Source organism: Peromyscus maniculatus, chromosome 6 (assembly GCF_049852395.1).
Source record: "Peromyscus maniculatus bairdii isolate BWxNUB_F1_BW_parent chromosome 6, HU_Pman_BW_mat_3.1, whole genome shotgun sequence".
In the NCBI taxonomy this organism is placed as follows: domain Eukaryota; kingdom Metazoa; phylum Chordata; class Mammalia; order Rodentia; family Cricetidae; genus Peromyscus; species Peromyscus maniculatus.
Genome location: NC_134857.1, coordinates 40306794 through 40320361, shown reverse-complemented (window position 1 = coordinate 40320361; position 13568 = coordinate 40306794). Strand labels below are relative to the sequence as shown.

At 43.2% G+C, this 13568-nt stretch overlaps 1 protein-coding gene across 2 annotated transcripts; it reads left to right on the top strand.

Annotated features, from left to right (window-relative positions):
* Nucleotides 1-2695: 2695 nt before the first annotated feature.
* On the top strand, nt 2696-8676 carry Pfn2 (profilin 2). 2 transcript variants are annotated; one of them, XM_076574121.1, is made up of 3 exons: nt 2696-2919; nt 4892-5084; nt 7361-8676. In XM_076574121.1, exons 1-3 carry the CDS (start codon nt 2788-2790, stop codon nt 7456-7458), a joined length of 423 nt encoding a protein of 140 aa, XP_076430236.1. In that variant the 5' UTR covers nt 2696-2787; the 3' UTR covers nt 7459-8676. The 2 variants fall into 2 exon arrangements, with proteins under 2 accessions (XP_076430236.1, XP_042135011.2); XM_042279077.2 differs by having other exon boundaries at nt 2704-2919; nt 7040-8676.
* Nucleotides 8677-13568: the final 4892 nt, after the last annotated feature.

Here is a 13568-nt window from a genome sequence, read left to right as displayed (position 1 = left end):
GAGTCTTATCATGAGCTTGTCAATCTATATAAACCATTTGTATGAAAGATGTCACCTGTACTTTACAAAGAGTTTTCATGTAGTTATGTATTAAGCTTTATTGTTCACACAGAATTGAGTTAGTTATCATGGAAAATTTTTTGCTAAATTGTGCTGTGCTTAAATATGCTTAAACTACTCAGGGTCAGAGTCTCCACGCTTGACCCAACACTTGCTACTTAGGCATTTGAATAGAACTGCTTTCTTGCCTCTGGGGGATCATTACCTCTGCTGGCCACGTCACCCCCCTGCTCTGCACCAGAGTAATGAATAAAACATAGTTTCCATATTTCTGTAAGTTATCATCTTTTCAACTGTCTTATTAAATGTTTAAATTTCCTGGATTATAACACACAAATAAAGAAGACAAACACTAAACATTATCACTTTTATGAATTTTCACAAAGTAAGCATATCCATGTTATTGGCAAACTGTAGCAGGTCTCACTATGTAGCCCTGGTTAGCCTGTAACACATTTTGTAGACATGGCCTCAAATTTAAGAGTTCCTCCTGAGTCTGCCTGTGGTGGGATTAGACATGTGGCACCACACCACACCCCATCCCATCTTTAATTTTTTTAAACATTATTTTACATGTATGGGTATTTTGCTTGTGTGTGCGTGTGCGTGTGCGTGTGTGTGTGTGTGTGTGTGTGTGCGCGCGCGCGCGTGCGCGCGCGCTCTCACCCATTTCTAATTTTTAAGGTGATAATAAAAGTTAAGAAATAAGAACTAAAATGGTTGAGACTACAAAAAGGCAGAATGATAAATAGGAAGGAGCAACGGGCAACTAAATCAGGTGGGGACACATTGCAGAAGTGGAAGGATTTCTTTATAAGGAACAGGATTCCCTATCTTCCTGGCAGGAGGAAATAGTCTCAACCTGACAGCTGCTCATTTACAGTTTGTTCTGCTCTCATTTCCAGTCCTAGTTCCACTTGCTGTGGTTTGAGTAAGAATGGCCCCCATAGGCTCATATATTTGAATGGCTAGTCATCTGGGAGTGACACTACTTGAGAAGGACTAGGAGGTGTGGCTTTACTGGACAAACTGTGTCACTGGGGGGTGGGCTTTGAGGCTTCAAAAGCCCAAACCAGGACCAGTGGTCCTCTGTCCCTGCTGCATTTGGATCCAGATGTAGACGGCTCAGTTCCTTCTCCAGCACCATATCTGCCTCCTTGCCACCATGATCCTGCCAGGATGATAATGGACTAAATCTCTGAAAATGGAAGCAAGTCCCAATCACATGCTTTCTTTTATAAGAGTCGCTGTGGTCATGGTGTCCCTTTGTAGCAACAGAATACTAAGACATTACTTTTATCTTTAAAAGTAAAAAAAAAAAAAAGATAAAAGTTTGGCAATGTCATTATAAAATTGTAGTGTACTTTACAACTTTAAAATTGACAACAGCGTGCAAGGTATAGAAGCTTTCTTTCCCTTAACAGGTAGATTAGGTTTGTCTCTAAGCTGGTCATTGTTGGGGAACATCTGAGTCTGGGTACAGACCCAGCACCTAAAGTTAATGAACTTTGTAGGACAAAGTTCAGAGACTCTTAACTATATCTTCCACCCTGTTAAACAGAAGTCTTTCTCAGATTTAGATTCTGAAATGCTTTCACTGTCTAGAACAGTGGTTCTCAACTTGTGGGTCGTGACCCCGAACATACACATTACGATTCATAACAGTAGCAGTTATGAAGTAGCAAGGAAAACAGTTTTATGGTTGAGGGTCACCACAACATGAAGAACTGTATTAAAGGGTCACAGCATCTGGAAGATTGAGAACCACTGCTCTAGAATCTTTTCCTAGCTCGTTTACTCGCTATTTTCAGCGATATCTGCATCGCACAGCAACTTTCCCAGTTACCAAGTGCGCTCAGGTCTGTTTCATGTAGAATTTCTGGACGATCAAGCCCCAGCAGCACTGGGTTCTGGGCAAAGGTTCCATAGAACCCCAGGCTCCCGGTACCCAAAGGAGGCAACAAAGAGCACGGAGCGCGCTCCCCTGCCGGGGCTCTGATTTCAGGAGCGTGCTGGTGCAGCTGGCCGAGATCTTCTCAGAGATTCCTGCCCAAGCGTGGGCAACCCGCACTGGCTGCTCCCACCACAAAGAGTAAACCCTCCGCATCCGTCACCAGGGCAACCCTGCCACCCGACACCGAGGCTGTCAATACCGCGTCCAGAGCCAGCGCGGGAGGAGGGCGCATCGTGGCCCCGCATGCGGAGCTCCAGCGGCACCCCCACGGCACCCCCTCGAGCTGCTTCGCCCGGCCTGGGGTGCCAGCGTGCCGCGCCCCAGCAAGCCCCAGCCGTGGGCCAGCTCGCCTCCCGCACGTGTCACCCGTGATTGTCCCCGGCGGTATCCCTCCGCGCCCCCGCCTCGGCTCCCCCCCGCCTTTCCCGGGACCCTCGCCGGCCGCCGCGCTGCGGAAGGATCGCACGCACGCGCGCTCACGTCCCGCTGGCCGCGGCGGAGAACGGAGGGAGCCGCAGTTGAGAGTCAGCCGCCGCCAAGCCCCGCTGCCCGCGTCGCTCCGCCGCCGGCTCCTGAGCCCCGCGGCCGCGGCCGCCCCGGCGCGCCCCGCTGCGGGTCCTGTCCCCGCCCGCCGCAGTTCCCCGGAGAGGGGCGGTCGGTGCCTGCGCAGAGCCGCCTCCTCCCCGCCCCCGCCCCGCCTCCGCCGCCGCCGCCGCCGCCGCCGCTGCGCCTCTGCTCCTTGCCGTCCCCGCTGCAGTGCGAAGGGCTCGAAGATGGCCGGTTGGCAGAGCTACGTGGATAACCTGATGTGCGATGGCTGCTGCCAGGAGGCCGCCATTGTCGGCTACTGCGACGCCAAATACGTCTGGGCAGCCACGGCCGGGGGCGTCTTCCAGAGCATCACGGTGAGGCCCGGGGGCGCAGAGCCGGCAGGTGTGCGGCGGGCCTCTGAGGAGGAAGGGACGCCGCCCGCGAGGAAGGAAGGGGGATGCGGTCGGGGCTTGAGGAAGGGGTGCCGCCGGCCAAGGAAGGGGGATGAGCCAGGGGCCCTGGATGTGGGCCGCTGAGACTGGGGGATGCTGCCCGAGGCCGCGCGGGGGCGGGGCGGCCGGACTCTTAGCCCCGGCGGCGCCCCGGCCCGGGGTGGAGGAGGGGATGTCTCCCCGAGAGGCCTCGGGGCGTTCGGGGAGCCCCGTGGGCTGCAGTGCGGGTCCCCGGGTGTGGGCGGGGGCCCTGGGCGGCCGGCTGGCCCTGGCTCGGCGGTGCGCGCGGGCTATGGGAGGCGGCGGTGGCCAGGTCCCGGGAATTAATGGAGTGACTTTGCGTAGGCTTGCCGGTGCCCAGGCCTCCTGGGCTGGCGAGAAGGGTACGCGGACCACGTAGGTGGAATCGTGAATCTACTTCATCTGTGGCTCTATAGTTTTTTTTTTTTCCTCCAAGATGGCGAACTGCCATTGATTTCTCTTCTCCACCTATAGAGATTCATCGATATACCGTTATCCCCAGTTACGCAACATAGCTCCAAAAAGAGGATGGTTTTAGGGTGATTAAAAGAAAAAAAAAATCTATCTGGGAAGTCGCAGGAGGGGGTGACACTTCTCCAAGTCACTCCCTCTTCAGTGAGGGTAGTAAAAGAACTAATACCGATTTATGCTTCATGTTGCCTCATATTCATGTGCCTTGATGGCTTTTGACTCGGTTGCCATACATTTGGGGGATATTCGTCACTCAGCCTCCAGCACTGCTTATTGTTATGCCCATTTCTACGCAGGCTCCTTAAAATGTTGACACCAGCACCAAGTACAAGACCATTCCCTTCATTTCTTAGCCCCACACTCCCACTCCCTCCCCATCACACAGTAAAATTCAAGTCTCATATCACAGGTACTCAGCATTTTACTACTTAACATGGTTTGACACGGTAGTGTAGATCCCGTCCTTGATAGGAGTGATTTAGGACCCCCTGTCCCAGTGTGGGAGACTACAATTCCTATAGCGAATTGACATTTGGTGATCAACTTTTTTTTCTGCAGTCTTGTCTTTGTGTGTGAGTTCCCGCTGTCTGGCTAAGAAGATTGCGGGAGTGTGCTTGGAAAAGGCTGGGGCCTGCTATGACTCTGCAGTTCTGATGGGGGCGACGCCTTCCTTCTTATTCATGGAATGTTAGAATGCACGTTTTTCTCTTTTCCGGTGCTGGCGGCTACCTCACTTTACCAGTGCCCCTCCATTTTCTCTATAATTTTCCTATCGCCCATGGCAGTGGTGCTGTAGACAGAATCCACTCTGCACTTGTCCAGAAAGAAAGCTGATGACTGAATGAAAGGGCAAGGCAGGCTGGAGAGAAAAGACTAGAGGCTAGAAAAACAGGAGGGAAATACGAATTTGGAAATGTCCGGCAGTCTGATGATTGAGGGTCATACTACCAGGGGTACTTCAAGCTGCTCCAAGGAGAGAAGTGAGCAGGTTTATCTGGGGAGACTTTTACCCAACTTTAAATTTGTTGCAACATGACTAATGTGGCTGAATATGAAAGGCAAGCTGTTGGAAGAGCTTATAGCTGAATCTTTACAATTACATAAGCACCTTAATCACCACCTGACTTGATATAGTTTATAAATAACTCGTTTTCAGTTTGTACCTAGTGTCAACTGCCAACTATTTAGGGAGACTCTTTGTATGGTTGGTATACGCTAGCTTTTAGTTAGCAGACCTCACTGTTAATTGCAAAAGCAAACTAATTAATGTGTAAAGCATGTAATCATGTAGGAATAGGCAATAACAGAAAATGCTAACTTGATTTTTACATCAACACAGTTTGTTGTATCAAACTCTGAAAGGAATTAACTGCATTTTTTTTTCTTTGTTTTGGGTGGCCAGCCAGTAGAAATAGATATGATTGTAGGAAAAGACCGGGAAGGTTTCTTTACCAACGGTTTGACTCTTGGTGCAAAGAAGTGTTCAGTGATCAGAGATAGTCTATACGTTGATGGTGACTGCACAATGGATATCCGGACAAAGAGTCAAGGTGGGGAGCCAACATACAATGTTGCTGTTGGCAGAGCTGGTAGAGGTAAGCAAGCTATATTTATTTGTGTGTGTTTGTATGTGTGTGTGTGTGCGCCTAGTTGCATGCCATATTACAACTTGAGTTTCTTTAATGGTATAAATTAAGAATCGGTTCATAATGTCTGTGAAGGTGGTTTTGGGGAACTGCTCAGCACTGAAGGGAGGTACTGCTTTCTGTCTGTCTACTGGACAGTTGTTGCACACTCAGGCTCACTTCTTCTACCCTGACTTACTCTAAATGATTAATGTCAGCTCTTCAGCTTCGGCTTTAGTAAACTTCAACATGAAAAGTTGCTTCTTAAACAGTCCAGTATGTCATAATCCTGTGGTCTGTGTGGTGGCTAAACTGTTCAAGTCCCCTGATTATTTTGTCTCTAATGAGTCTTTACTTGTGGATGATTCCTTTCATGTTTGCTTAGATTTGAAATCAATTTACTGCTCACCATCAAAAAAAATCACATTGGTTCATTCTTCTGCCAGGAACATTTCTGAAGAAAAGAGAAATAGTTAAATGAGGGTTTTAGACTACTTTGTCCATTTACTGAGGTTCTTCCAAAGATTCCAATTTGAAAAGTAGGAAACTACATGTAGTTCACATATTTGGTCCACAAACTATGGTACCAACCCCAGACTCGATATAAAATTTCTGGTTTCAGCCTGGTATAAGGAACTTTTGAAATTGAAGTTTACTCTGACATCTCACTGACACATAAATGCATTTAAATGTATTAACTTGTATAACTGCCTCATTTGGCAAAGTTGGCACATAGAACAGCTCTACAGATACATGAGCCTACAGTGAGTTATAATTTAATGCTGTGGTTTTACCACCTCGCTGTGGGCATCTGATTCAGGTGTAATTTGCTTATGGGTTTCTGTAAAACAAGGTGACTTTAAACCAGACAAATCTTAAGTTTTAGCTGCTTCCAGATATAGAAGATGCATATGGTTGTTGTTTTTTGTTGCTTTTGATTTGTTTTGTTTTAATGTATCAGCTGAAGGGCTGAAGAGATGGCTCAGTGGTTAATAGCAATGACCTGTCTTCTGTAGGGCTGGGGTTCTATTCCCTGCACCCACACAGCAGCTTACAACTGTGTATAACTACTGTCTCAGGGGTTTTGATGCCCTCTTCTGGCCTCCAAAGACACCAGACACACACAGTATATAGACCTGCATATCAAAAAACCAACTATATGCATTTTTTTTTAAAAAAAAGCATCAACACCACATATAAAGCCAGATGACATTTGTATTCCATAGAACACTGCTGACATCTAGTGGCAGTGAGAACAAGACTTGACACGCACTTGTACATATATCTGAGGATAGACCTCTGAAGTACATTACAGAATTAGGTGCTAGAAATAGTAAACAAGCTTTATGATTTTTATACTGCAAAATAACTAGCAAAGGGAACCATCTATATAAGACAAATACCACTAATGAGCATTTTCTGACTAGCAGTGGAATTTCTGTTTAAAATCTGGTTTTCCTTTTCCTCTGGAAGCAAGAGACATGTTTACTCATATTTATAGTCATACTCTTAAGACAACAGCTTGCACTTATCCCACATGTTAGAAATGGGGAGAATTTGTAAATGGAAAATATCGAAGTTTTTAAAGTGTATTTTAGGAGACAAATACTATGATAGCAACTGGAATATTTTTCCCTAGGATGCAAGGTAAAGAATCACTTTTCTCCTAGTTCTCATAAAGATCCCCTAATGGAATCTTGGCTGTTGCATGGTGAGGGTTCCCAAGTGCATCTAAAATGTGCTCCGATTTTAGTATATTCCTAGCCTGAATGCTCCATTCTGGGGACCTAATGAATTTCAGTGCTTGACAGTTGATGGAAAACTAACTTAATGTTAACTTATTAATTGGGGTTCTGTCTGCTTAAACTTATGTGATTTTCTTGATTAACACTTCTTTTGAAACACTTTTCTCCTTTTTCTTTCAGTCTTGGTCTTTGTAATGGGAAAAGAAGGGGTCCATGGAGGCGGATTGAATAAGAAGGCATACTCAATGGCAAAATACTTGAGAGACTCTGGGTTCTAGCTGCTAGGCAGACTGTTAAGTATTAGGGGAAAATTGCTCTTAAATTTTCCTAGCTGTAAGCTTAAGTCTTAATTCTGGAAATTTTATTAGCAATGCAGGGTGATGGGATATGAACCTGTGTCTCCTTTGTATCCCTCTGTTGGTGGGGAAAGGTGTCTTTCTTTCTGCCCCTTCCCCTTAAATAATTGTGTTCACTTTTGTTTTGTTTCCTTGTGTACTCCAGCATTGGTTATAGTCATGGGAAAGGAAGGTGTCCACGGAGGCACACTTAACAAGAAAGCGTATGAACTCGCTTTATACCTGAGGAGGTCTGATGTGTAAGCAGCCTCTCCCATCTACCTACCAACTGTCTTCATCACCACCCCAATTATGGTCACAGTGCTACCAGATTGTAGATGGTAGCTAGTTTTTCTTTATCTATTTTCTAATGTTATGATTCCCAAAGGGTCATTTGTATGTTAACCACTGTGTGTAACCAACCTTTATCTGGCATCATAATTGCAGCACAATAATGATTTGCATGATATCTTGAAATTAGGGGAAGGGAGCATGCCAAGTTGGGCATCACTTTGTCTTAGCAATTAATGGGATACTGATTACTAAAATAAGTTAATAATAAGCAAGGTGCCGGTTGTACAATCTCTAATTTGATCAATGTCTTTTCAGCACTTTGAGCATTTACTTGGCTCATTTAGTCTTCCTTTTGTAGCGCATGGTTGGGAGGAAAAAGTGCATGCATCTTTACTTCACTCTTTTCTCGTCCCCTCCTTTCGAACATGAGGTATTTGGTTTGCTTCCCTTCTCTTTTGTATAGTGCCTGGTTTATTTAACCTAATTAATACCTCCTTTGTTGATGAGCTATTGAGAGCTGCGGTGATTTGCTTTTAATACTATGATTGCACTTGAGACAGACAATTTGTAGTGTCTTTAGGATATGAAGAGTGCAATTGTCAAGAGCAAAGGCACTTCCTCCCATGACCTTACTATGGTAACCATAACGATCAAATTCCCAGGGCCATTCTGTCATTGCAGTAGCTCAGACTTCTTGTCTTTTCTTTGCACACCAGCTCTACTCTTGAGTAAAATTGTAAAAGGCTGCCATTATGGATATTAGGTATCCCAACATAACCATCTGGAGTGTGTCCAGTTTATTTTTCATAGGACCAATTTTTATTTGCAGCTTAGGTTTTTATATGAAGTTGCATTATTGTGGACTTGGCTGTCTTGTGATGTATTTTTTCCATATGTATTCCGTGCCATACTATTGTTAAACTGAACTGTTGCTACTGTGAGATGGATTTTCTTTGAATGGCACTACTTTAGGGACATTCTAGTATTTGCTTCTATTGTTTGGGCATTGTGGATAATGTACAGATTTAAAAACAAATCTTGTTGCTGATTTGTCCATTTCTTTCCCTGCACTTTGTTACATCTGGGATACAGTCTAACTCATCTGATTTAATATGCATTTAAAAAAATGCCATAACTATTAAACACCTTGTTTACAGACAGATGAAATAAATTTATTCCAACCAAATACTTTATAGACTCCTGTTGTTATTATAAATTATAAGTTGTTGGCTTTACTATTATTGTTGACTTTGGAGGGTGGGATAGTGTGGGAGGCTCTTGATGCATAGCCCTTATTGGTCTTAAACTTAACATACTCCCGCCTAAGCCTTCATAGTGTTGGCGTGTGTCCTCACACCCAGCTATAGTTGACACAAGGGAATGTAAGGAATGGGCTAAACTCATGTGGAAGCGCATATGAGTACCTACAGATTTCTCTTCAGTAAGATTTGGTGGACTAACTGTGGCTTTTGGTAATTCATTGCATGATCATCCTCAGACTTATGTGAAGAAAACCAACCTGCTAGGAAATAAATACGTTAGGTTGGTCTCTTGATGTGAACTCAATCTCATAAGCATTTAGAGGCTCCAGTAGCAAGAAGAGTTTCTGTGGTCTCCATTTATTGAGGGTTCTTCTGGATTCAACTGTCATGACTTTAAATTGGCAGGCTGATGTCAGCCAGTGAGTCTCATGAGAGAAGCCATTCCTCAGGCAGCATTTCAAGAGAACTGGAAACTTGCACATTCTCTGGTTTTCAGAGTAACATGTTGACCATGCCTAAGTATTTTAATGCTAGAGTTTCTTAAGTAAAATTTAAATTCAAGACTATTGAGACAACCATTACTGCAAATTATCAAGCAGAAACAGAGCAGTAGGTGCTCAAGTTATTCTGAGTGAAATTGGGGAGCTAGTAATTGTGTACATGAACTCCATGGTTCTGCCCTAGACATGGAGATTCCAAAGACCAGAAAATCAGTGTTTAGAAATAAATGTGGCTTACATCAACGTCAAGAATGAATAAAGGATGAACAAATGAAAATTTAGTGATAGAGTGGTGATTTGAGGTTTTTGAGTAATCATTCACATATTAGTTGTAGTAAACCAAATAGTGAAACCTTTAATGTACCTGTAAATCATAATGTATGTTGAACATGAACATGTGGTAGTGTGTGATTGTTACATTGAAATAGTAAAAGATTGTCATTGGCTCCTGTTCACAATTTCAATAGAAAATATATTTAGGGAAATGTATGTGGGGTGGTGTGTGTGTGTGTGTGTGTGTGTGTGTGTGTGCGCGCGCGCGCGCATGAATGTCTGTGCACATCTGTTACATACTTAGTTCTGAGAATTTAGCATAAGGAAATGGAGCTATACAAACTTGCATATCAAAATGCCTATCACACTTAACAATAACCAAACTTGGAAAACTTCATAGAGCTCAGCAATAAGATTGAGTAAATGTGTCCTTTGGACAGAAGAGTTTTAGAGAAATGACACAAGACTTGCTGCTGCTGCTGCTGAATGGTCTAGATGGGCATGCTTCATTATATGTATATTTTACACTTGAATTTTGAAGGCACAAAGTCCAGGTACCATTATCCTTGGGCCACGTTTCTAGGTGACTGTCTTGATTCCCAGTGTTGCATGTTTAATGTTAGAATTTTAGAGTAGACCCTTTAATAGAAAGTGGATTTTATTTTATGCATTATTGAAAAAGATTAATAGGTACAAACCATGAAATTACAGATTTTAAGTAAATATTGGAAACAAATGTCAGCCCTAGCTAGTGTTTTTAAAAGATGATCCAGAAGAACTCCTAATTTATATGTAAAGGTACAGGTCCTTGTTCTGAAATGTGGTTTAAAGATTAAAGGTAGTCACAGTCTAATATGTAGCTAGAAACAGTGCCTTTAAACTTGTCTAACATATCCCACTTGAGGTGTGCTGTTTTTATTACTTTAACAGTGATTTACTGTGCATTGGTTGGTAGACAGTGAGCTTAGTGTTATGTCATTTTCCTTTTATCTTAGGCTAAATGAAATTACGGAAACCTAACTGGTTTAAAGTTAGGGCCAGGGTCTAGAGAGATGACTCAACAGTTAGGAACACTTCCAGAGAACCTGGATTCAAGTCCCAGCAACCACATGGAGGCTTGTAACTGCCTGTAACTTCAGTACCAAGGGATCCAACACCCTCTCCTGACCTCCCCGGGCACTATATGGACATAGTGCATGGACAGATGCAGGCAAAACACCATGCACATGGAAATAAATTTAAAAATTAGATCCATAAAATAATGTCATATTTTAACTTCTACCTAACTACCATGGTAAAGTGTTTCTCGAGTCTCTGCTTTATCTTAGAGGAGTAAGAGAATGACATTTACCTAGTGTATGTTGAACTGAACATTTTACTTTCCCAAGTAGAAATAACATTTTGTATTTTCCTATCTATACCAATTTTATAAGAAATTATAGTGTTGCTATTGTTTTGTCTGTAGTAAGATTATGACTTTAGTTTCGTGTGTTTTTCTTACATATTCTAAAATTTTTAATGTCAGAATATACTATTTTATGACAAAATAATTTACCGAATGAAGAAATATATTTTGAAAAAAATCATAAGTATAGGAATTTAATTTGAGTAGCATTTTCTATAATATTTAAAATATTTCTAGTAAAACTACCAATAGAAGAACCGCTATAAAACCTAATTTAAAATTCTAAGGGGTTGAGTATTTAGCTGTTCCTCAAAATACGTCTGCTAGGTTAGCTGTGACCCTTGGTGCTGTTGGTTAGCAAAGGCAGGTGGATCGAATTTTGGGTATAGTCCTCCACAAGGAGACCAAAGCTCTGGGATAGTCCCTGTCCAGTAGTAGTTCAAAGGGATTACTTACTGGAAAATCATAGGGCTCAGCCTTAATGTGTTACTGTTGTTGGTGTCTGTCAAGCTGCCAACAGCTGGTGTGCACATGGAGTTCTGGATATTCATCTTCTCCATCTAAAAGTCAGCACACCCTGTCATCTTTACCTAGATACACACACTTAACTATATAGAGACTGCTAAGTACTTTAGTCTTGAAACCAAATAGCCTTTGTGTAAGTTTTCTTTTGCATTTATTCATTTTGGACTGATGGCTTAAATTCTATGAATCAATTTTCAGACAGCCAGAATATTTTGTATATAAATTTGTACATTGAGTCCAAATCTTTCTTTTTTTTTTTTTTTTTTTTTTTTTTTTGGTTTTTCGAGACAGGGTTTCTCTGTGTAGCTTTGCGCCTTTCCTGGAACTCACTTGGTAGCCCAGGCTGGCCTCGAACTCACAGAGATCCGCCTGGCTCTGCCTCCCGAGTGCTGGGATTAAAGGCGTGCGCCACCACCGCCCGGCGTCCAAATCTTTCTTAATAGAGATCTCAAAACTTGAAACTAAATCTAATTTTTCATTTAAAACTTATTTTAAGAGAGTCTCATGTAGTCCTGTCTGGCAGCCTGCCTCTACTTTCCAGTGCTGGGATTACAAGTCTGTGCCATGCCCAGCAAGCTTTCTGTATTTTTTAAAGTTTTTGTTTGACAGTTTCATACATTCATATAATAGATTTTAGTTGTTCTCGTGACCCTGCCCCCTTTCTGAGTTGATTTAGTTTTTTTTTTTTTTTTTTTTTTCTTCGAGCAAGGGTTTCTCTGTGTAGCTTTGGTACCTGTCATGGATCTTGCTCTGTAGACAAGGCTGGCCTCGAACTCACTGAGATCCTCCTGGCTCTGCCTCCTGAGTGCTGGGATTAAAGGCGTGCGCCTTGGCCACCTGGCTTGCTTTAGTTTCTTGCTCAAGCATAAGTGGGAGGCTACTTACTAGAGCAAGGCAACTTATTAGTGTCTACACCACTGGAGAAAGTGATATCTCTTCCAACACTGTTGATGCCAGTAGTCCCTCAGGGAGGGATGCGGTTTCAGTGGGTCCCCTCCCTGAGCCACAGTAAAATGTTGCTAGGCCAGTCCTGTGCAGATAAACCACAGCTGCAGTGAGTAGTTCATGATTGTGACGGCTATGTCATGTCCAGAAGTCATCTCGCTTTGACTCTCCTCATCCTCTGGCCTTTAACAGTCTTTCCACTCTCTTTCATGCTGTTCCCTGACCCTTGAAGGAGGTGATATTATATTAGCTGTTCCATTTAGGACTGAGCACACCACTGTCACTTACTGTCAGCATTTTGGCATTTAATGAGTTTCTACATTAACCTCTGTCCTCTGCTCTAAACTTCTCTGATGAAGGCTGGGAGTAGCACTAATATATAGGTTTGAAAGTGAGTATTAATAAGCCAGTTTGACAACATGACCATGTAGTAAAACAATAATAGCAGGATCTCCATAGGGCCTGTGACCTCCCCAGTCCCGGGCTCTTGACCAGGTTTACAGAACTAGGCACAATTTCCCTCTTGTACAGCAGGCCTCAAACCAGCAGTTGGTGTCCCTGTAACAATCATGGCACTATTTCATAAGTTGGCACATCTTGCCGGGTAGGTCATCCTGACAACTCTCGGGATTCATAGCTGAGTAACACAGTTAATGACTTTTCTTCCCCAGCAGCCTGCATAGCAGCACATTCTTGTGCCTTGAAGTAGGGAGGAATCTTCCAACTCAGCTCCAGTCTGATTCTGTCTTATGACTAGAGTGTGCGATCTCTCCAGCAGTAGTCTCAATCAAGTTCAGGTGAGCAATCAGGATCAATATCAATGACCTTGAAATGTTTGAGCACCCTCCCCTGCCCCCAATCAACAACTCATAGGAGAGGTATCCCATATCTGACACTGAGATTTTTACGTAATAATCTATAGCATTTGGAGAAAAATTACCCATCCATAGAGGATACTTATGACCAAACTTGTTTCTTTTTTTAAATAACCTTATAAAACTAGTACCCATATGGTTTTCTATATATCCTCAATTTTGGTTATCCTTCTCTATGCCACCCTCCTCTTCCTGGGTTTCCTATCCCCTCCCTACACCTACATACACACACACACACACACACACACACACACACCTCTCTTTCTTGCCTTTACCAAGATTCAACATTAAGCAC